Source organism: Myxocyprinus asiaticus, chromosome 13 (assembly GCF_019703515.2).
Source record: "Myxocyprinus asiaticus isolate MX2 ecotype Aquarium Trade chromosome 13, UBuf_Myxa_2, whole genome shotgun sequence".
Classification (NCBI taxonomy): domain Eukaryota; kingdom Metazoa; phylum Chordata; class Actinopteri; order Cypriniformes; family Catostomidae; genus Myxocyprinus; species Myxocyprinus asiaticus.
In genome coordinates this window covers 6,175,440-6,196,118 of record NC_059356.1, presented here as the reverse complement: position 1 = coordinate 6,196,118, position 20,679 = coordinate 6,175,440, and the positions used below count along the sequence as shown (strand labels likewise).

At 37.0% G+C, this 20,679-nt stretch overlaps 2 protein-coding genes across 4 annotated transcripts; one reads left to right on the top strand and one right to left on the bottom strand.

Annotated features, from left to right (window-relative positions):
• Positions 1-2,661: 2,661 nt before the first annotated feature.
• On the top strand, positions 2,662-11,754 carry LOC127450368 (5-hydroxytryptamine receptor 3A-like). Of its 3 annotated transcripts, none has more exons than XR_007898968.1 (9): positions 2,662-2,896; positions 2,988-3,032; positions 3,149-3,258; positions 3,403-3,575; positions 5,133-5,293; positions 5,453-5,663; positions 8,240-8,380; positions 9,309-10,019; positions 11,460-11,754. XR_007898968.1 is itself a non-coding variant. In XM_051714443.1 (9 exons), the coding sequence occupies exons 1-8, from the start codon at positions 2,774-2,776 to the stop codon at positions 9,566-9,568; spliced, it is 1,224 nt and encodes a 407-aa protein (XP_051570403.1). In that variant the 5' UTR covers positions 2,662-2,773; the 3' UTR covers positions 9,569-9,580; positions 9,923-11,754. The 3 variants fall into 3 exon arrangements, 2 of the variants coding, with proteins under 2 accessions (XP_051570403.1, XP_051570402.1); XM_051714443.1 differs by having other exon boundaries at positions 9,309-9,580; positions 9,923-11,754; XM_051714442.1 differs by having other exon boundaries at positions 9,309-11,754.
• A 4,235-nt stretch (positions 11,755-15,989) lies between these two features.
• On the bottom strand, positions 15,990-19,158 carry LOC127450398 (myeloid-associated differentiation marker-like protein 2). Its single transcript, XM_051714485.1, has one exon. It carries the CDS (start codon positions 18,433-18,435, stop codon positions 17,524-17,526), a length of 912 nt encoding a protein of 303 aa, XP_051570445.1. The 5' UTR covers positions 18,436-19,158; the 3' UTR covers positions 15,990-17,523.
• Between the last annotated feature and the right edge of the window lie 1,521 nt (positions 19,159-20,679).

The window sequence follows — 20,679 nt, the reverse complement described above, 5'->3', positions numbered from 1 at the left end:
CAAAAAGTGGCTTAAGAAGTTTATGAGCACTGTGATTTTAAGATGTTGTGCAAGTTTAAAGTAGTTCAACTTTGAAAAACTCAAACCCCTGCACTCTGGTTCTGCCTGTTGCGCTCTGTCCTGCTGTTTTTGAAAGCTTGAATGCTTCTAGTGTAAACTGCTTCATACTCATTCTGTTTTGCCTACTCATGGTTGGTTTGGTGATACACGTTGCCTGTGGTAGCAGCTGTGGCTGGGCTGAAATGCTTTGCATTTAGGTGGTGTTTCATGCTTGAATTGCTCCGATGGTAGGAAAATTCCATATTAAGGAATTTAAATACGGGTTAGGGGACAGAATTAAATGTGGTAATTTTATTCTATTATGCTCTCTTTTTTTTATAATTAACTGTCCTAAATAAATATCAAATATACTATATGTATCACACACAAAAAGGCTAACTGTGCAAGGATGAGTTATTTAATATTGGTAAGTAATATTGGTCTTGTTTCTCCAGATTACTTCGTTTTGTCGAGATCAAAATAAGTTGTGATCTCAAGGAAACAAAGGCAGAATAATCATAATGCATGGTCTCTGTAGGGTGCCTCATGTTTGGAAATGGTCATTATTTTCTGCAATGCCATATTGTGCTGTTATTAACTGGAAATTTTTGTACTGGGACAAAGACGGCCCTCTGAAGGACAAGCGAAACAGGCGATACAGATTCCTCATCTGCAGTGCTCACCATTTACATTTAGTCATTTAGCAGATGCTTTCATCCAAAGTAACTTACAAATAAGGAACATTACAAGCAATTTGTCATACAAAAGTCAACATTATCTGCAGTATTGTACTGCCAAGTTCTCACAGTGGCTGGAATAGTAAAGATGCTAGTGCAGAAGAAGTATTCCACTACAGATTACAGAATACATGCTGTAAAATGTAATTTGTAATGTATTCCGTTAGATTACTCAAGGTCAGTAACGTATTCTAAATACTTTGGATTACTTCTTCAGCACTGGTAGATTTTTTCACTTGTTTTGACTATAAAAACTCTGCCAGTACAGTAAGACAAAATACACATGTTAAAAATACATTCTCTGAAAAACCTTAATATCTTATGCAGTGTTGTTTCTAAAACAAGATAAATCTAATATATCTTGTTTTAAGGATTTTTAGATATTTTTACAGGAAAACAATAAAAAAAATTATTATCAAGAATATGATTTTTTGCACTAATATCAAAGGTCTTACTAGAAAAAAGAAATTATGATCTAACGTGAATTCTTTTGATAAAAAAATATGATCGTGCCTGGTAACGTGCATGTAAAATGGCTAGAAATAGCATTTTATCTTAGCGTAAAGCTGGAAATTTACACAAGGTTTATTTCTATTTCTTCTGCTCCAAACTTACATCAAACTTACTTCTCTGTCTGCTCGTATGAATGTAACACATCATAAGAAAGTGTTTCACCGCTGTTCAAATGCACTTTAGATCGCATCATTTTTATGTATAAATGTTTTCCATCTGAAAGGACTAAATATTAAATGAAATAAATGACAACAAAATGCAAAGTAATCTCTTCAGTAATCAAAATACTTTTTGTATGTAACTGTATTCTAATTATCAATGATTTAAATTGTAACTGTAGTGGAATACAGTTACTTATATTTTGTATTTTAAATACGTAATCCGGTTCCATGTATTGCGTTACTCCCCAACCCTGCCTATAGATAGTATTAGAACACGTCATCAAATACGCCCCGCCATCATGCTGTCTGAAAACAAGTAAACGAAGCATTGCACGTTTTTCTGGTACCAATGGCATAGAAAATCGAAATGAAGGTGTTATGGGACAATAAATATGAAGACAAAATTCATTGTTGGATTGGATCTTTCCAACTTGAAAAAAAAAAACACTTCTGGTTCTGGTATTACCCACGATCATCTTGATGCACACTGTTAGTGTTAATACCAGTTAGGAACTAAAGACATCCAAGTTTCTAGAATCATGCAACTATTTCGTCTATGGATGGGTGCTGGACAATAATTGTTTACCTGTGGGAACCATCAAGAAGACTGCATTATTGCCACCGCAAAGGTATGTTACCAACAACACATTATAGCACACACTAGATACTACAGCTAAATCTTTCTTTTTAAATATGTGCACAAACTTTTTATATGCAAGTGCTGCTCTGTACAAATAAATATATGTAAAATGCTACTGTGTCTAGACAATGTATCTGTAAAGCAGAAGTCATTGAGCTCAAAATAATGGTCGATAATTTCTACTGAAATATCGCTTTTATCTGTTTCCCAGGTTCAACGCCTGCCATGGGATTACCCTTCACTGTATTTGTGCTGTAAACTGGTTTATTATGTATAGATTAAGCTGCTGTTCACTGCTAGCTCACTTCATTTACAGTGTTCAGAGAATATGAGAAATAAAACAGGCTTCTCGTGTGATTATTTACTGTAATTTCATGTATTTATAGCATATCATATTCATAAATCAAGAAGGGTCTCTGCCCTTTATTCATAGTCTCATAGCTCTGTCTCTGCAGTTCCAATGACTGAGTGTTTACTCCGGACTTTAGAGACAAGACCCAGCCAAGTTTTGTATTACCATGAGTGTAACATGTTCTACTTGAAAATAAGCCTACACTATCTACCTAAAAAATATGAAAGCAAGCTTACATGATGATGCTAAAAGAAATTCTGTTTGATACTTACTATTCTCACTTCTCAATTGTGCAGGGTGGGTGTCCGCTGCTGACAACTGCACTTACAAGATGATATTAGATCATCTTGACTTGAACAAAAATGACTTTAACACGTCCCTGCGGCCCGTGCATTTCTTTAGGACCCCCACCAAAGTCTTTGCAGACCTGTACGTGTCCTCCATCACAGAAGTGGTATGAGGCCAGCATTATGTACGTTCTCATACAGGTCATTACGGGATGTCAGCCAGTTGTAATGTTACTGTTATTTTTCACATATCTACAGAATGAAAAAGCCCAAAGCTTTTCAACACAAGTCACGCTTGTAATTGTAAGTTTTCAAACACTCTCTCACACGGTTTTACTCAATTTACAAGACTTGGTTCTATTTAGAAAATGTCAAGCATATCACATTTATAGGTGAATTAATCACTGTTAACTTTGCAGGGATGTTTAAATGAGTTTACAAGGTGGAACTCCAAAGACTTTTGTGGAATCAGTTCATTTTCACTTCCTAAAGATATGTTTTGGACTCCAGACATTGGGATCATTGAAAGGTCTGAATGGATCGGGTTCTGACTTCTGATTCCTTTTACACTTTTTTTTTTTTTCTTAATCTCAGTAGTCTTTGGGTTTCTGAATGATCTATTTTCAATCCTAGTTGTGTCCAATCTTAACACTATTGTGTTTTGTCTGTTTAGCATCAAGACAGAATTTGCAATAAAGGAGTCTCCATATGTGCAGATGGTCAGTTTAGGCATAATAGTTTCATCTGACACTTTAGCTGTGACCACTGCCTGTAAAATGAACCTGCACAGGTTCCCCTTCGACATCCAAAGCTGCACCCTCACGCTGCAATCATCCATTCATTTCAGTATGTCCAATTTCAAAACTCACAGGAACACAGCTCAACTATAAGGATTTTTACGCTGGCCCGGTCAAGTCGGTTGTTGAGATTTTTTACTTCCCCTTTTAACATGTAGCAGAGACCAGGGCTAGTTGTCACACTATTTACTCCAGTAAATATTTATTAGGGTAAGTTAAGTTTTGAAAGTCAATTTCTGCCTAGCTACATACCTTAAAGTGATAGTTCTCCCAAAAAATTATAATTCTCCCATCATTTACTCATTCTTATGCCTTCTCAAATTCATATGACTTTTTTTCTTCTGCAGGGCACAAAAAAAGTAAAAGACCAAGTTTAGCGGAAGACTTTCGACCTATGGTCGCCAAATTCACAGTGAGAAAATCATGTTTAATGAAAAGTATAGATAAATGGCAGATATAAATTCATTAACATACACACTTTTGATGGCATATACTGAGAAACATATGGGGGAATAAATGCTGCCAACACTACTGCATGTTATTCTCACGAATTTCAGCTATGTCAGCAAGCTGGATAACATTACAATGGTGACATATTTAACCATTGTGCAACCTTCGGGACATTTTTATCTTTTTCATTTTCGTTTGTTTCGATCATTTTGACAAGTTAATGCCAACGGCATAAATTTTGCCAAATGTGTGTATTTTTATGGGAAGTTTGATATTTCAACCTCAGTTACTATAATACATTTATAATACACTGTGTACACAAAATAGTTTCACTCAGGACCTTCAGGACAAAAATGTCTCCATTGAAACCCATTAAAACTGCAATATTTTATCCCAGTGCCATTAAAGTATAAAATCATGAATTCTATGATATTATGCTTTCATTCCGGAACCCTGGCTTCAAAAGGTAAGTGTTTAATATTTTCCACCAGGTGGTGCCATTTTTCTCATGTTAATCCTATGGAGCAAATACATGCTTTTTTCCTATTTTCTGTTTGCTGTATTATAGAGCACTGCAGGCCAATTGAATAAATGATGCAGCTAAAAATGTGTGGGTGTGTTGCTATGGATGTCAGAGTGTGTTTTGTATGTGTGTATTAAGAAATGTATGTGTGTAATATAAACAAACTGGCATTTAAAGGGTTAAAATCCTGAAAATGAATGAATATTTGGTAGTTATGACTCAGGACTCAGGATCAGTTTTTTGATGTGGACATTTTTGTCCTCGAAGGACCTCTGAGTAACTTTTTTTTACTGACGCACAAGGGTTAAATCAATAGAATTTGCAACAACAATGTTCAATACATTCAAGAAATCCAAAATGTGTAGATGTGCAAGCAAATCATAAAAAAAATAAATGCACATGAGCACTGGACATCTACTAGTGACAATACAACAGTAGGCAAATGGCATGTGATGTTTTCGTCAGCTGGCCCAAAATGAATCCTTATTGTTGAGCCCTGGAAAAATGAACAAAGATGTTATCAAATAACCACAAACATAACTTAACTTATACGTATTATACTTCAACTTCTGTATTATCTGACATGAGTATCATTTTCATGTGTGTTGGTAACTTGTTTATATTTCCCTACAGTTCATGAGCTGATAATTGAACCATATTCCAATGCATCATCACTTACCTTCAACTCTCAGAATGCCTTTCAGACCCAGGGAGAGTGGGAGCTCATAGATATAAATATGACTAAATACAATAACTCTATTCTGTGGGATACACGGGCTCAGCTGAAATATCAGGTACAGAGTAGACAGCATAGCCTTCATCATGTCCATCACATTCAGACTGAGACAATAGTTAAAGACCCCATCGAAACTGGATTTCTGTGGAATTTCAGGAACAATTGGCTGTTTGGTGTTACTAATTGTAACTAGACAGATCCTGTTTCTTCATGACAGGTCACCATAAAGAGGAGACCTCTGCTGTATGTCATCAACTTTATGTTGCCAGTCTTTTACTTCCTTGTGTTGGATGTGGCCTCTTTCTTCATAAATGTGGAGGGAGGAGAGAAGTTGAGTTTTAAAGTGACTTTACTCCTGGCCATTTCTGTGTTGCTGCTCATTCTCAATGACATGCTGCCCTCTACTGCTGAAGATATCCCACTGATTGGTAAGACACCATCTAAATAATGTAAAATCATTGCAGAAACAAATATTTTTAGGGATCTTCATTTCTTAAGGAGGCAACCTTGCAGAAGTATATGGAAAAGTTGATTGCATGGTTCAACTGAAATCATGACATTTCATCAGAAAGCTCTGGGAATCTAAACTTTGGATTTAGATAGATTATGATGATGATTAGATAAATCATCAAAGATTATGTATTATCAATCATTCGATTCGAGTCAGTTGAAGTATACCAAATTTGCCATAGGTACCTGAATCTGGAATAGCTTTTATACAATGTTTTCGCTTTTTATTTACCTTTTTATGTATTTTTACACATAAGCACGGTCCATAAACATCATTGCACTAAAGCTGGCGCCACACTAGCAGACTCGAAACATCTCGATTTTGGTCAAGGGTGCCACACTTGTCGACTGTTTTGCTGAGATTTCACTCTCTTCAGTCGAGGTATGACACACTTGCTGATTAAGAATGGTGGAGGGGTGACAAACATTCCAACTCACAGCAACTCTTTCTCTGATTCCCTGTCACGTGGAGCTCGCCGAAATAACAACAGCAGTACCGCGTGAGCATAAACAATTGTTAAATAGTGATTTAGGAAGTGATTCATGGAGTAACTTTACCTTGTGAAAGTGTGTGATTGTGTTTCAAGCAAGTCTCATGTGTCTTTTCAGTTTTTGAAGCCATTAACTCAGCAAGAGTCCTGACGGTCAAGTGATTAACGACCTCCTGCTGGCAGACACTAATGCATGCTCTGTTACCTACTGGCTGGAGATTATGTTAATAAAGCTCACACGTGAAAATCACTGTAAAAATCAGCTAGTGTGGCGCCAGCTTAATGTTATTGTAGCTGAGCCAACATTTCCTATTTGAAAATCGGAGTCATTGAATTGTCCTCTTCACATTTTGGTGTAAAAAGTGGGATCTGAACCCACACTTCCATTTTGAGACTAGAGTGTGAAAAGGGCGCTCCTCTGATTAAGATTATGTTTTGTTTGAAAGTATGATTGATTGTATATAAAAAGAGACCTCTTACTTAAAGGAATATACTGGGTTTAAGTTAATCTCAAATAACAGCATTTGTGGCATAATATTAATTGCCACAAAAATCAACTTTGACTTGCCCCTACTTTTCTTTACAAAAAAAAAAAAAAACAATTAAAAAAAAATCTGGGTTCCAGTGAGGCACTTGCAATGAAAGTGAAAGGGGGGTCTACCTGTAAACGTTAAAATACTCAGTTTCAAAAGTATAGTCACAAGACATAAACAATGCGTGTTAATATGATTTTAGTGTGAGGAAATCACTTAATAACCTTTTCTGTATAAAGTTATAGCCAATTTTACATCTTCGTTGCCATGACGATGAAATGTCAACAAATCCTAAAACCCTATAATGACTGTAAAAATGATGATTTAAACAATTTTACAGCTCAAATAATACATATAAGTGCTTTTATAAACTTATAAGCTTCAGATTTCTGTTTAAACTCTCCAAAAATTGTCCCCATTCACTTCCATTGTAAGTGCCTCACTGTAAGCTCAATTTATACGAAATACATTTTTGTGGTAATCAACATTATGCCACAAATGTTGTCGATTGAGCTTAACTTGTATTGAACCCGAAATATTCCTTTAACATCTTCAAAGAGTAGAAGGAGAAGAAGCCTTATGTGGAGATCAAGGCCTTGAAGATGTTCATGGAGCCTGTAAGGAATAGTTCAGCCAAAAATGATAGTTCATCATTTACTCACCGTATGCCCTCTCAAACTCGTATTACTTTTTTCTTCTGCTGAACACAAAGATATTTTTAATGAAGGATACATGATGTGACTATATCCATACAATGCAAGTTAATGGGGTCCAACATTTCAAATCTCCAAAAAGGACATAAAGGTAATCATACAGACTCGGGTGGTTTAATCAATGTCTTCTGAAGCAATACGATCGGTTTTGGGTGAAAAACAGACCAAAATATAACTCTTTTTCACTATACATCTTGACATCCACAGTCTCCTAGGAGCGATCATGATTTGAAGCTCAATTACACTTCCTCGCACTTGACACATGCACAGAGCCCTGTACACATTCTCTCCCCATGTACACGTTCAGTGCATGCTTCAGAAGACATGAATTAAATCACTTGAGGTGGATGGATTAACTTTATACAGCCTTTATGTGCTTTTTGGATCTTAGAAATGTTGGACCTCATTGACTTGCATTGTATGGCTATAGTCACATAATTTCTAAACAGTTTTAACAGTTTCAGAAGTCAGTCAGTTTCAGAAGGATCCGCTACATTAACATCTAAATATCTTTGTGTTCCACAGAAGAATGAAAAAGAAATGAGTTTAAGATAGCATAATAGTGAGAGAATTGACATTTTTGGGTGGACTATTCCTTTAAGTATTTTTCAATGCCATATGTGAACAGAATCCACTTTTCCGCCATACACATGACAGGAAACAATGTAATTGATTCACAGTTCATTTTTATTTCAATTTCAAATTGGTTTGAGGTCAATTTTTAGTTGATTTCATTCATAGTTTGATGTTTTCACAGGGATTTATTGCATTGTGGTTTTCACTCTCATTGGCATAAGCATTCTGGAGACCATCTTTGTGAATTTTTTGATGGATAGAGGAGCTGAGACCAAATCAGTAGCACCAGTGGAAACCACAGCTGCTGTTACTGGCAAAGATGGTAAGTGTCTAACTGACATCTGATTATGATATGTATTTTTGAGAAAGAACATTTCAACATCTTCCTTGATTGGTAATGTGTGTATTTATTTTCTTGTAAGCTTTGTCAAGAAAATAAATGCAACTTGGTTGGACTGGAATTCAGACATTAATTTCAGTAAAGATCGAACCATCTGCTAGAAGACTGACTGAACTCTCATGTCTGTTGAGATTGACTTTACTGTCTTAAAGGAACAGTTATCCCCAAAATGACAATTCTCTCATAATTTACTCATGTTCATGCCGTCTCAAACTCGTATGACTTTCTTCTGTGTAAAACAAATGAAGACATTTTGAAGGATGAATGATGTTTTTGTCTATACAATGTAAGTCAGTGGGGTAAAAGTGTTCCTGTATTATCGTGCACATGTCAGTTCTCACAAGAGCATGCAAGCGTGCATGTGTCAAGCATGAGGACGTGCAAATGAGCTTCACTCATGAAAGTTGTCAGAAGCAATGTAAGCATGGCATTACTGCATGACAACTGCTTATGAAGCTGAAAATATCGTTTATTTAACTTGAATGATTGGCTTCAACTGCCATGTTCGCAACTTCCTGATTCCCTTCCTGATTCTGCCCTGTAAACATAAAACATTACTGATATTCAGAAAGCACCTCATTGTCTTCTGATTGGCTAAACAAAGAATTTCACAATTTAGCTTGATGTTTGCAGTGTCTAGGCTGTCACAGAGACTTGTGATATTTCAGGTCACCTAATTGAGCGATATCTGACAGATAATAGAGACATTTTCCTATGCCATTCCAAAAAATTAATTGTTAACAGCGTGTTTTTGAGGTGTTAATCGATCTAGGGGTTTCTCAGAACCCCAGCAGGACTTGAGAGTTAAGTGATCAAAAGCTACAGAAATGTCTTTGCATTTCTCATCCAGACAGCACAAGAAACCTGGGGATCCCTTTGGACACGCATGTAGATCGGATTGAAGAGCAGTCATGTTTTCTTGACCTTCTGAAGCAGACCCTCACTGAGCTTCGGGCAGCATGTCAAGAACTTTCTCGTCAAAATCAACAAGAGAAAACATCTCTGTGCTGGACCAGAGTGGCGAAAATCATAGATGTGACCTTCCTAGTTCTTTACTTGATCTGTATAGTCACATTTTTCATAGTACTTGGCATTACTTGGTTTCCATAGTGATATCATGCGGTAAGGATGAGCTGGAAAACCAAACTGATCATCAGTAATAGTTAATTGATTATTAAATAAGCGATACATACAGGCATGCACTTTTTATGGAGATTTTAAGGTTTAGTTCATTATAGTAGTACTGTTTGTCATTCTATCTGCCTTTGGCATATCTTTACATTTAAAAAATAATTATTATGTGAAATCAGCAAACTCTTGTAAAAAAGTTATTAGTACACCAGTAAAGGAAGTGGTGTCTAGCCAAACTGATCTCACAATAAAATCAAAATCAGGAGGTTGAATTTTCTTAAGCTAAAACCTTTTTGTTCTTATCGATATGCTTATGTGAAACACTGCCCCCAGTGGCCGAAGCGACAAGTGCTTTTGGACGTATGGTCACGTGTGAGCTCCATTTTCTGGGTGAAAAGTCCACAGAAGGGCACCAAAAGCGAGTTGTCAAGTGAGTTGTTTTCAGCTGTTCAGGATGTAATATAGTGAAGATGAATGCATATTTTATAAACTGAACCCCCAACCCAAACTTCAAACCTAAACCTAACCATCAGTGGAGTAAAAATGTAATGTTAAAGGGAAAAATGCAACCTCTGAATCATGGACGTCACTGATTATGCAAATTTGGTATTCAAGAAACATTTCTAGTTAAAAGCAGTTATGCTACTTACTGAAGTACAGGGCAATGCAGTGCCTTTTTTCAGTTGCTGAAGTATTGACTTGCATCACTTCACCCATACAAGTCAGATTTTGGTTTAAAAAATGTCTAACCCCCCAGAAATCACAAGTCTATCATTCAGTTTTTTTAGAAAATCACCAGTCTATTGTTCTATTGAGAGATGAAGGCTATTCCATGCACTACATATTGAAAGAAGAAATTAAAGTGGATCTGACTAGGATAGAGAGGGAAGTGGATGCCCCAAATGCACAACAACAAGAAGACAAGTACACCAGAGTCTCTAGTTTGAGAAACAGACCCCTCACAGGTCCTAAACCAGCAGCTTCAATGACCAGTACATGGCAAACACCAGTTTCATCTGCAACAGTGAAAAGAAAAGACTCTGGGATGTTGGCATTTTAGGCACGTTCAAAGAAAAAGCCACATCTGAAACTGGCAAATATGAAAATGTAAAAAGAACTCAAAAAGATTGAGTGATAAATGATTACAAATTGGTATTATGGATGGATTTGAGATGTTGAGTTATTGTTTGGTTGGAAAATCCAGAAGTGCCCTACAAGCTAATTTTCTTAATGTACTTCTTAATGTAATTTGCCTAATAATTGAAGCTTAGTTTGATTAGATAAAAAGAGGACAACCCTGATTTGCTGAAGCAGTCACACCATCAATCATCAAAAAGCAAAGTGACACAAACCTTGTGAAAAAATGCAATAGGCAAATCACTCAGAGCTTAGACTTTTGCATATTTTTTCTATGTGGAGTGTATTTAACTGTTGAGAAGTATTGTTTTAGAGAAAACACCTTCTGACTAGGAAACAGTGAATCCTACAGAAATCCCACATGATAAATCCCACCATAAAAGCTTTTACTTGATTCAAGTCAGCTGAGATACAGTTGATACAGAGTTTATAAAATTCAGCAAGGTCATTTTTAACAGACATTCGAAATGACTAGATCAGTGTATTGTTTAACGTGTCTAAAGTGGAACTGTAAAGATAGTGCAGAAAGTCTTGATCCAAACCAGCATAAGACAAAAGACAAATATAGAAAAAACTGAAAACGCTATAGATTATAAGAAAGTTTCTGGTCTTAGTATCTTCTGTGCAATTTTGGAGTTTTTTGGTCTTAGTATCTTCTGTGCAATTTTGGAGTGGTTTAATCCCTTTTCTTCACCGTGGTGATGATCAGAGTAATTTTTTCTTGTGTTTGGAGGTGGTGCTGTTAAAGAGGCTGTGGCCTGTCCTGACCCAGACCCCTGCTGTGGACAAACCCGGCTGCTGAAGCACCTTGTTCAAAGTTGTCTTCTTTATGGCAGCTGGAGAAATATTCTCCTGGTCAGCCAAGTGTTGAAGCTCCCTGTCAGAATTACAGTATAACAATTAAGTGAGCATGAAATAAACTCATTCCGTGTCAATTCAACCAAAGGTACATAATCCAAATCCAAAAACAAGATATATGTATTGTGGTAACTGGAGAGCCACGTGTCGCTGATTCTTAATAAATGTGTACTCAACATTTTGACGTTGTTTTTTATGTGAACAAATAAATGTATATTTCTCATTTCAACATTATTTGTACTTCACACCTATGTTATGTCATGTGAATCACATTTGGTTTTTGACCATTGAAAATGGGTAAAATTTACAGACGGAGGCACACTGAGAGCCCCATATCTCTGGGATTTAACCAAAATGAAAAGGTTTAGGAAAGTTTGTTCTGAACCAGAACCTAAAATAAAATTACGATATCTGTAATACTTATGGAATTATAGGCACTGCAACTGCAACAAAAACCAACACTAAAAGGTGTCTTTTTTGTTCCAAACTTCGAGACTCTGGGGTGCTGAAGTCAACTGATTTTAGTAATAGACGTACAGTACATATCACCGTTAAATAATGACATTGCCACCTTTCTAAGTTTTTTTATTTTATTTATTTATTAACATGTAGTTTTGCTCCAAAATCGTAGGCAAAATTTTTATTTCATTTTGACTCCCCTCTACAAAATAATGGATACTTAATACTGCCATTACTTAATAATGGAACTTTTTATCCATGACTGTTTTTGAGGTCAACTGTACCTCCGAAAAGCGGACAAAACACTTATTAAAACAGCAGATATTCACATTTCTCTGGGAAAACGGACCACAAATATTGATGACTCATCTTGTTTACAGGGGCATATACAAATTTATGTCCAGTGTAATGCTCTCTAGAATGATAATGTCACACCCCTCTATCCCACCAATTTCGTGCAGCTACAGCAGTTAGCTGGTAGATTCTATGACTACATCATTATGCAGGTAAAAAGCATGTTCTCCATTGACGGCCATTCAAAAAGAACTCAATTGTTTTCTGACAAATTATTATTATTATTAACAAATAAGTGAAAAATTATATGTTGTTATAAAATATATTCAATTACATTTCATTATAATGGATGTTTCAGCAGTGCCCAATGTTTTGGAGGGCTCTTAAAAGTGTGAAATCAACTGTTCTTCCCTGTCTGCTACAAGAACTTCTGATATTGACTGATCAGGCATATGGCGTTTACAGCTCAGGTGATTCGCCCCAACTTTCTATTTCAATGTAAAATACATTAACACAGGAAAGAAAACTGCACTCGGCAAGCGATTTCATGATGTCTTTAAATATGCACAAAGAAAGATATATGATGACAACTAATTGAAAGTCACTAGACAGAAATTAAGTTGATGTAATCATTTCCAGTAAAGCCCAAAGTGTACTTCAGTTTTGACGCGAACTCTTAGTGTCTGCGTACAGTCGGATGCTAGCCTTTCAAAGAATACTTAATTTGACTGTACGCGCATACAAAGTTGGTTGGTGCATGCACGCTACAGCTGCTATAAGACACCGGACTATTTCTCTACAGGAGTTTAGACACACCAAGGTGTATTTACATTCCTTCAGACTTGAGTTATACAAATGCAGGTATCTCCTGACCTCCTTACACATGTGTTCTTGACTTGTTGTTGTTTCCAACTTCATCTCGTGTTGTTTAGTGGTGAATCCGTCTTCTTCCGGCACTTTTTCACGACAGCAAAGGCTCAACTGTGAGTGTTGCCACCTTGTGGAACCACTAATTAGTGCAAATAAATACGGAAATACGTTGGGCTGCTGCCACTAAGGCCAGTGATGGCATAAATCAGGTCCTCTTCCACCTGTGCAGTAACCCACACTGGCCATTAGCTGCTCTAGGAGCTTCCCATCCTCCACCTCAGCAGGTGTGCTTGTAGCGTACACTGTAGCCCCTTCACGAACCACCATTGGGGTAATTGTCATACAGCAAATTACTTAAAGTGCCTGCCATTACTGCAGTAATTTCTGCAATCAAGTAATTTATGAGCTTATAATAACTATGAACTATAACTAGTTACAAATTAGCAATTTTATGTAATATGCAGCATCCTGACCTTCTCTATATAGTTGATTGTGACTCATGCCACACAGGAAACAATTAGGTGCCAGTCTTCGATGTCTGGCCCTATCTCGTCCAAAACAAATGGAATAATATGTGGCTTGACTGCGAGGAAGAGAACGTCACTCTTGTTGACAGTCTCTTTGTTACTGGTGGTGAAGTATGCTCCCATTTTCCAGAGTACAGACAGAGTGAATATGTAGCAATCGTTTTGAACAATGATGTCAGGTTAAAGCCAGCGCCACACTAGCAGACTCAAACAACTTGATTTTGGCCGAGGGTGTCACACTTGCCAACTGCTTTGTGGAGTAAGAATGGTGGAGGTGTGACAAACAAACCAACTAACCGCAACTCTTTCTCTTTGATTCTCTGTCACGTGTAGCTCAGCGAAATAACAACAGGAGTACCATGTGAGCATATGCAATTGTAAAAGAGTGATTTAGGAAGTAACTTTACTTTGTGAAAGAACGGGATTGCGTATTTATTCCTCGAAGCTTGCCGTAGAATGCGTATGTCCATATACAGCTTTCAGTGAGTGAAGAAAGTACATTAGATAAAAACAGACTGTTGTGGCTCCGCTTTCTGTTGTCGTTTTAGTGTAGGAAAGTGCAGGAAAAACACTTGGTGACAGAATCACTTTGGATTATAATCAGTGTTTGTGATGATATGTTGATTGTGATCGTAAATGAAAACGTTCAGATCAGCTTGACATCTTGTCAGTTCTTCAGTAAAAGAAGAAGCTCATTGGTCACCTGAAGAGAACATAAGACCCCGACTAGGTGACAGAATGATTTTTCAAGCAAGTCTGATGTGCCTTTTCAGTTTTTTGAAGCCATTAACCAGTGGCGGATTTAGGCATGGGCGACATGGGCAGTTGTTGTTTTATTATTTACCTGTAGTAGTTTAAAACAAATTGTTTTTAGATACATTTAAGTTAAATTGTAATACTATTTTTGATATATTGTTATCCCCCCTTGACGTGTGAATCTATTTGATTTATTACTGAAATGAATAAAGAAATGGAAGAAAAATGTTATTAGGCGCCTCTAGCGGTTGTTGTGTGTACTGCGCCGCTGCTGCTGCTGTCAATCAATAATAATAATTAAAAAAAAAAAAAAAAAAAACATTTAATGGATTAGCTGAAGTAATATCTACAGTCTGCTTACTGTATACTTCAGTTCCTGATCCGAATAAAAAAAAACAATACGCAGCTTCCCAGCAGATATAAATGCAGAACACATTTTTATAAAGAATAATCTAATAAACGTACCTGAAACTCGAGCTTTGCAGTAAAGGGATTTGGCCAATCACAGAAAACCACTGCTTTGCCTCAGCCAATCACTGTACTCTATCCATGTACACTGCACTCTGATAGGTCAGCTGTGCTCACTGGAAGACAGTTGCGTCACTCTTCATGAGCACGTGGGGCTGTGTCGACGGAAAGGCAGCTAAACGCTGCACTTGTTGAATTTCCTTTGATTAATCTCTTTCTTCAAAAGATATTGAATTTTTAAAATGTATATGACGTAATTAAAATATTATATCTGAAGTTATTATATCGGTGTGCGACTGTCTCACAAACTCACACGTTTATCAAGTTTATCTAAAATGGACTTTTCACAGATCTCTATTGTTGTCAAACATGAACCTTTCCTCTAAAGGAATTATTTTATTAATTTTATTTTATGACATATGACATATATTTTCTGCAAATGTGTCCTCAAAGGTCAAAGCTGGATTATAAATACCCCTAAATTAATTATTTTATTTTATTATTTTATTGCTTTAATTGTTTAAGTTTAATTGTTTTATTGTTTATTATAATTTATTTTATTTTTATTAAAACAATTTTATGACATAACTAATTTATTGGGATAGTTTCTGCATGTTTGTCCTCAAAGGTTATAAGCACCCCTAAATTAATTCTTTTATTTTATTTTTTGTTTATTTTATTTTATTTATTTTATGACATTTAAAAAAATAAAATTCTTGGGATATTTTCAACAAATTTGTCTTCAAGGGTTAAAGTTGGGTTATAAACACCCCTAAATTAATTATTTTATTTTAATATTTAATTATTTTATTGTTTTGATTGTTTAATTTTAATTGTTTTATTGTTTATTATTATTTTATTTGATGAAATTGTATTATTACATTTAACTAATTCTTTGGGACATTCTCTGCAAATGTTTCCTCAAAAGTTAGGTTAAGATGGATTATAAACACACACACACACACACACACACACACACACACACACAGAGGAGTGTCTCAGTAGCATCTTGTTAGTCATTTTTAGTGTATTGTCCTTAAACACATAAGAAGAGGTGAGAACTAGAACGAAACTGTAATCTGGACACAACAGCCTCCACTTAAAATGCCAGCATATTTTGACATATTTTGAAATATGTTGAGAGCACAAATCTAATGTGAAATTCTAGAAAAACACAACACTATAAGGATTTCAGTTGTTAAAAACGATATAATGAATACTGGTTAAACAGAGATGCTATATGAAAACAGAACAGCATGCCAATTCATGCCCTTCATTTAAAAAAAAAAAAAAAAAAGCATGGTATTTATCTTCATGAACAATATGCCAAAAGTTATACAGAATGCTCTATTCTCCTAGTCAGAGGAACTTGGATAAACAACTGACAAATGGTACAAATTACAGTGCCCAGAATCAAGCTTGCTATGTTAGAATGATAATAAAAGTATGATAATATGACACATTAAACCTATAGCAATTAATATGCATTATACTGCACTAAACACAAGCCTCATAATGACTTATGTTCCAGGCCACAACAACATTTTTAGTGTTGAGATGTTTTTTTACAATAAAAAATCTACTTTTGCATTTCCACAACTTTCCAATAGATAAAGAAAGAAAGAAAGAAAGAAATAGAGAGAGTGGTAAATTACAGCAGTCATAAGAGAGAGTGATGACAAATTTACTGTCATTCCCTCAACTACTGCATGCAAAACATTAAAATATCAAGTCATGGAAATTAATAAAATCTGAAAAGACATGGAAAAATCATGAAAGTTTCCACAGTGAAAATTAATTTTTCAAGTTATGCTGTGCTGTAAAATATTTCTTCCCATAAATATTGCTCGTTTAGTAGAGCAGATCTTCCTTGCATTAATCCAGTTTATAAGTGAACCCTTCTTTTGAGTCAGTTCTTTGCAGTTATTTGGTGGAAATGGTTCACAAAATGATCAAGGCCGCATTTCCCAAAAGCATCGTAGGCCTAAGTAGATCGTAGAAACCACTGGCGCCAATGGTCTCAGCGATCAACTTAAGCTTGCGATGCTTTTGGGAAACGCAGCCCTGAAATCTTTTGCAAATAAGCCTGAATTAAAATGATTTTTAAAAATGGGTTTCCAGAAATCACAAATGACGGAAAATTTTAAGGAAATTCATTGGTCGAGAAAAGTGGAAACTCTGTAAATAAGGCAAAAATGCATTATCACAGTTTATGAAAAGGGTCCATTGTCATTTTTGGGTAAACAATGCATTTAAGGTTTACAGTGTAAATCGCAGGGATGCATTTTCACAGAGGTCATTTCTAGGTAGCAGTTGATATGAACCCACATTTACTTTGATTTCATTTCACTGTGGTATGACAAATAAGCAATGTAATAATTTTATGAAAAGAGCGAATGACATGTTCAAGCCCAGCAGTTAGGAGATCTAATCAACAAAATAAAATAACAAAAACACACTTTGGTATTTCATATACTAGTACACAGCAACTGCATTTTATTGGGTTGGCTGTATTTTTCAAAATTCCAGTATTTAAACAGCTAGTGGACTGGAGATGAGATGGTGTTATGCTGCTGAATGTGAGACGAATCGTATTCTTTGAGAGTACACCAGGTCGGTAAAATACAGGACCAGGTTGGCAAACGTGAACACTGCGACCACCAGCTTGCTGTCCCATGGGCACTTTCCTCTTGGACAGTCTTCTGGTCGCCCTGGGGTCCCGTACTTCTTATCGAAACTAAAAACAGGCCAGACCACAGCAGCACTCAAATAGAGCAGCACGGCTAGGAAGGTGTAGATGACCACGAAGCGGTCGAAAGGGAAGCGCAGAGCCGATGTTCTCCCTGAGACCGTGAGAGCCACCACCACCACTGTCACTGCGAAGCACAGGCTGTAGACTACCACGCAGTATTGTGTAGGGATGTGCCGGTTGTATTCACTGTCATTAGCCAGAGCGCCAAAGATGATGCAGGCTAGGAAGGCTTGGACCACCTTTAGGAGGCCTGACACAGTGGCCATATATCCCACCACATGCCCCGGCTTGGCCCGCGTGATAAACACCTCAGCCCCGTAAGCAAAGCAGCAGATGCTGGAGCAAACGGTGACAGCGATGCGGTAGTTACGTACCTCACAGCCCTCCGACGGGCACTCCGACCTGAGGAAATAGACAGGGTACACCACCGAGGCCGTGACGTACATGAGCGTGGCCAACATGGCGTAGGCCACGGTGAAGTTGTCCCAAGAGATGGACATACACCCTTGCAGCCTTGTGACGTCCATGGTGAAAATGACAGAAGTGACGGCAAAGCAGAAGCACCAGACAAACATGCAGAAGGTGCCGTAGGTGGCACTAAAACCTGCGCTGTGGGCCACCAGGGCCATGGTGGTGCAACCCAACAGTAGCTGGCACAAGCGGGCAGCACCGAGTCCAGACAGCACCGCTGCCTTGTTGAGATAGTGGCCTCCTTGGGGGTCCATGAACAGTTCTTGGGTGGATCTGGATGAAACGGGTATTGCTGCACCTCCACGGCTGAATCCACAAACCTCGCCCTTTGCCTGCCTCTTTATTTAGGCAGTCTTAATGACAAATCTCCTTTACTGCTTTCCAGCTCTGCTTTATAATTATTGCAGAGTGTGTGGGATCAAATTACAGTGAAAACTGGGAATGTTCAGAATGGACAGTAACTTTGCTGTAAGTACTTTTAGCTCAGCAAGAAACTGAATTGCATTTAGCAAAGTAACAGATTGAACTCAAAATAATTATTTTCAAATTCAAATCATTACTACAAAAAGTTCCAAATTCCAACCAGTGACTTGTTACACCACCTTACAACTTGAGTCTTGATATAGTCAACTTGCTATTGCAGGTCTTGCGCATGGTGTTTATCAGCTGGTCATTATCCTCGAATTAAAGCGGAAAGTTCCATGTGAGTCCAATGTCACCTTCGAGATCTTGCTGTAATAACCAAAGTGCCTCTTCAAAGGTCCAAGTGGTGTAACTGTAGCACACTGTTAAACTACGTCAGTAAATATCCCAATTGAGATGGTATCTGTTTCTCTTCAGTTTCTTCAAACTTTTTTCTTCTTTTGACTGATTATCTAACATACATCTCTCAATCTCACTAACGTTATGTTTCCACTCTCACACACACTGGCATTTTCCTGGGCTTTGAGTTGAAGTGTACTAGGGAAAGCAGTTTTAATGAGAGTGTTCTGCCGAGCTCAGGGCCATGGGCTCCACCAGCTCTATAAATAGAGCTCTATATTCCACTGTGGAATGGGGTGGGAATCCAAATGACTGCGTCAAGCAACAGTGTGGGGAGTCGTGTTTCATATGGTTGCAAACTGTGTATGTGCATGCAAGTTTGATAGGGGACTGTCAAAAGGTGTTGACCCTATCACCTGTCTCTGTTTCATAGAGGCTTTAACAATGTAATGAATTTAGGAATAAACAACAAAGTTGATAAAAGTCTTCTTGTTAATTTTCTTTACAAATTAATTTGATGCTTAATTGTTCAGTTTGTACCTTTCAAAAGAAAACCTGTCTGCTCATCTTCGCAAAGACATTAGCCAAAGTAATATTTTATTGCTCCCTTGGTGGTAATGTCAACCCAGTCTCATGACAAGTCATAATAAATAGTACTAAATGGCAAAATCGTACAAATTGGCTCCTACAAAACCTGACTTTTACTTCCATAGAGAAAATGTACAAACCAATGAAAGATGTTATTGTGATTTATTATTATTTTAACCCCTATATCAAGCCTAAATGTAAAACATCTAACCCCCTTATTCAAAGTCTAAACTAGTGGTCGACCAATATGTCGCTAAGGCTGATAAATCGGTCGATATTCAGAATTTTTTAGTTATCGGCATCGGTCGATAAAGTTTCCCATTTGGCCTATTAGTTTCTCAAGCTGCGAGGGTGCCGATAATGAGAAAATGCGATTGCTACTGCATGCATGCCACAAACTGTGTGCACTGTTGTTATTTACTTTTTTCTAATATATTAAGAATTTCTTTATGTGCACAAATTACTAAAATGGGATGATTAAAACAGACAAAATCTTTTTTTTATTATTATTTTTTTTTACAAAGTACATTTTTATTGTAAATATAGTGAGAAGTAAAATTTAATAGATTTTGTTTTACAATTTTATTTACTATTTTCTATTTTATTCATTTGTATTTCTTTTTTTATTATTATTATTAAATTGTGGGATATATTGGCATTGTATCGGCCTATTGGCCAACTGTCTCTCTGGATATCGGCATCAGCATTGGCCATTGAAAAAAACATATCGGGGGGCTTGGGTAGCTCAGCGAGTAATGATGCTGACTACCACCCCTGGAGTTCGCGAGTTCGAATCCCAGGGCGTGCTGAGTGACTCCAGCCAGGTCTCCTAAGCAACCAAATTGGCCCGGTTGCTAGGGAGGGTAGAGTCACATGGGGTAACCTCCTTGTGGTCACGATTAGTGGTTCTCGCTCTCAATGGGGCGCGTGGTAATGCACAATGAGCCACGTGATAAGATGCACGGATTGATGGTCTCAGAAGCGGAGGCAACTGAGACTTGTCCTCCACCACCCGGATTGAGGTGAGTAACCACACCACCACGAGGATCTACTAAGTAGTGGGAATTGGGCATTCCAAATTGGGAAAAAAGGGGATAATAATTATAAAATGTATTTATTTATTTTAAACCATATCGGTCGACTACTAT

What these genes read in the sequence shown, in the direction of transcription:
- LOC127450398 (XM_051714485.1), bottom strand. Translation starts at nt 18,435, where the DNA reads ATGGACCCCCAAGGAGGCCACTATCTCAACAAGGCAGCGGTGCTGTCT.
- LOC127450368 (XM_051714443.1), top strand. Translation starts at nt 2,774, where the DNA reads ATGATATTAGATCATCTTGACTTGAACAAAAATGACTTTAACACGTCC. An exon ending in GACATTGGGATCATTGAAAG is followed by an intron (nt 3,259 to 3,402) that starts GTCTGAATGGAT and finishes TTGTCTGTTTAG; the next exon opens with CATCAAGACAGAATTTGCAA. An exon ending in TGCTGTTACTGGCAAAGATG is followed by an intron (nt 8,381 to 9,308) that starts GTAAGTGTCTAA and finishes TTTCTCATCCAG; the next exon opens with ACAGCACAAGAAACCTGGGG.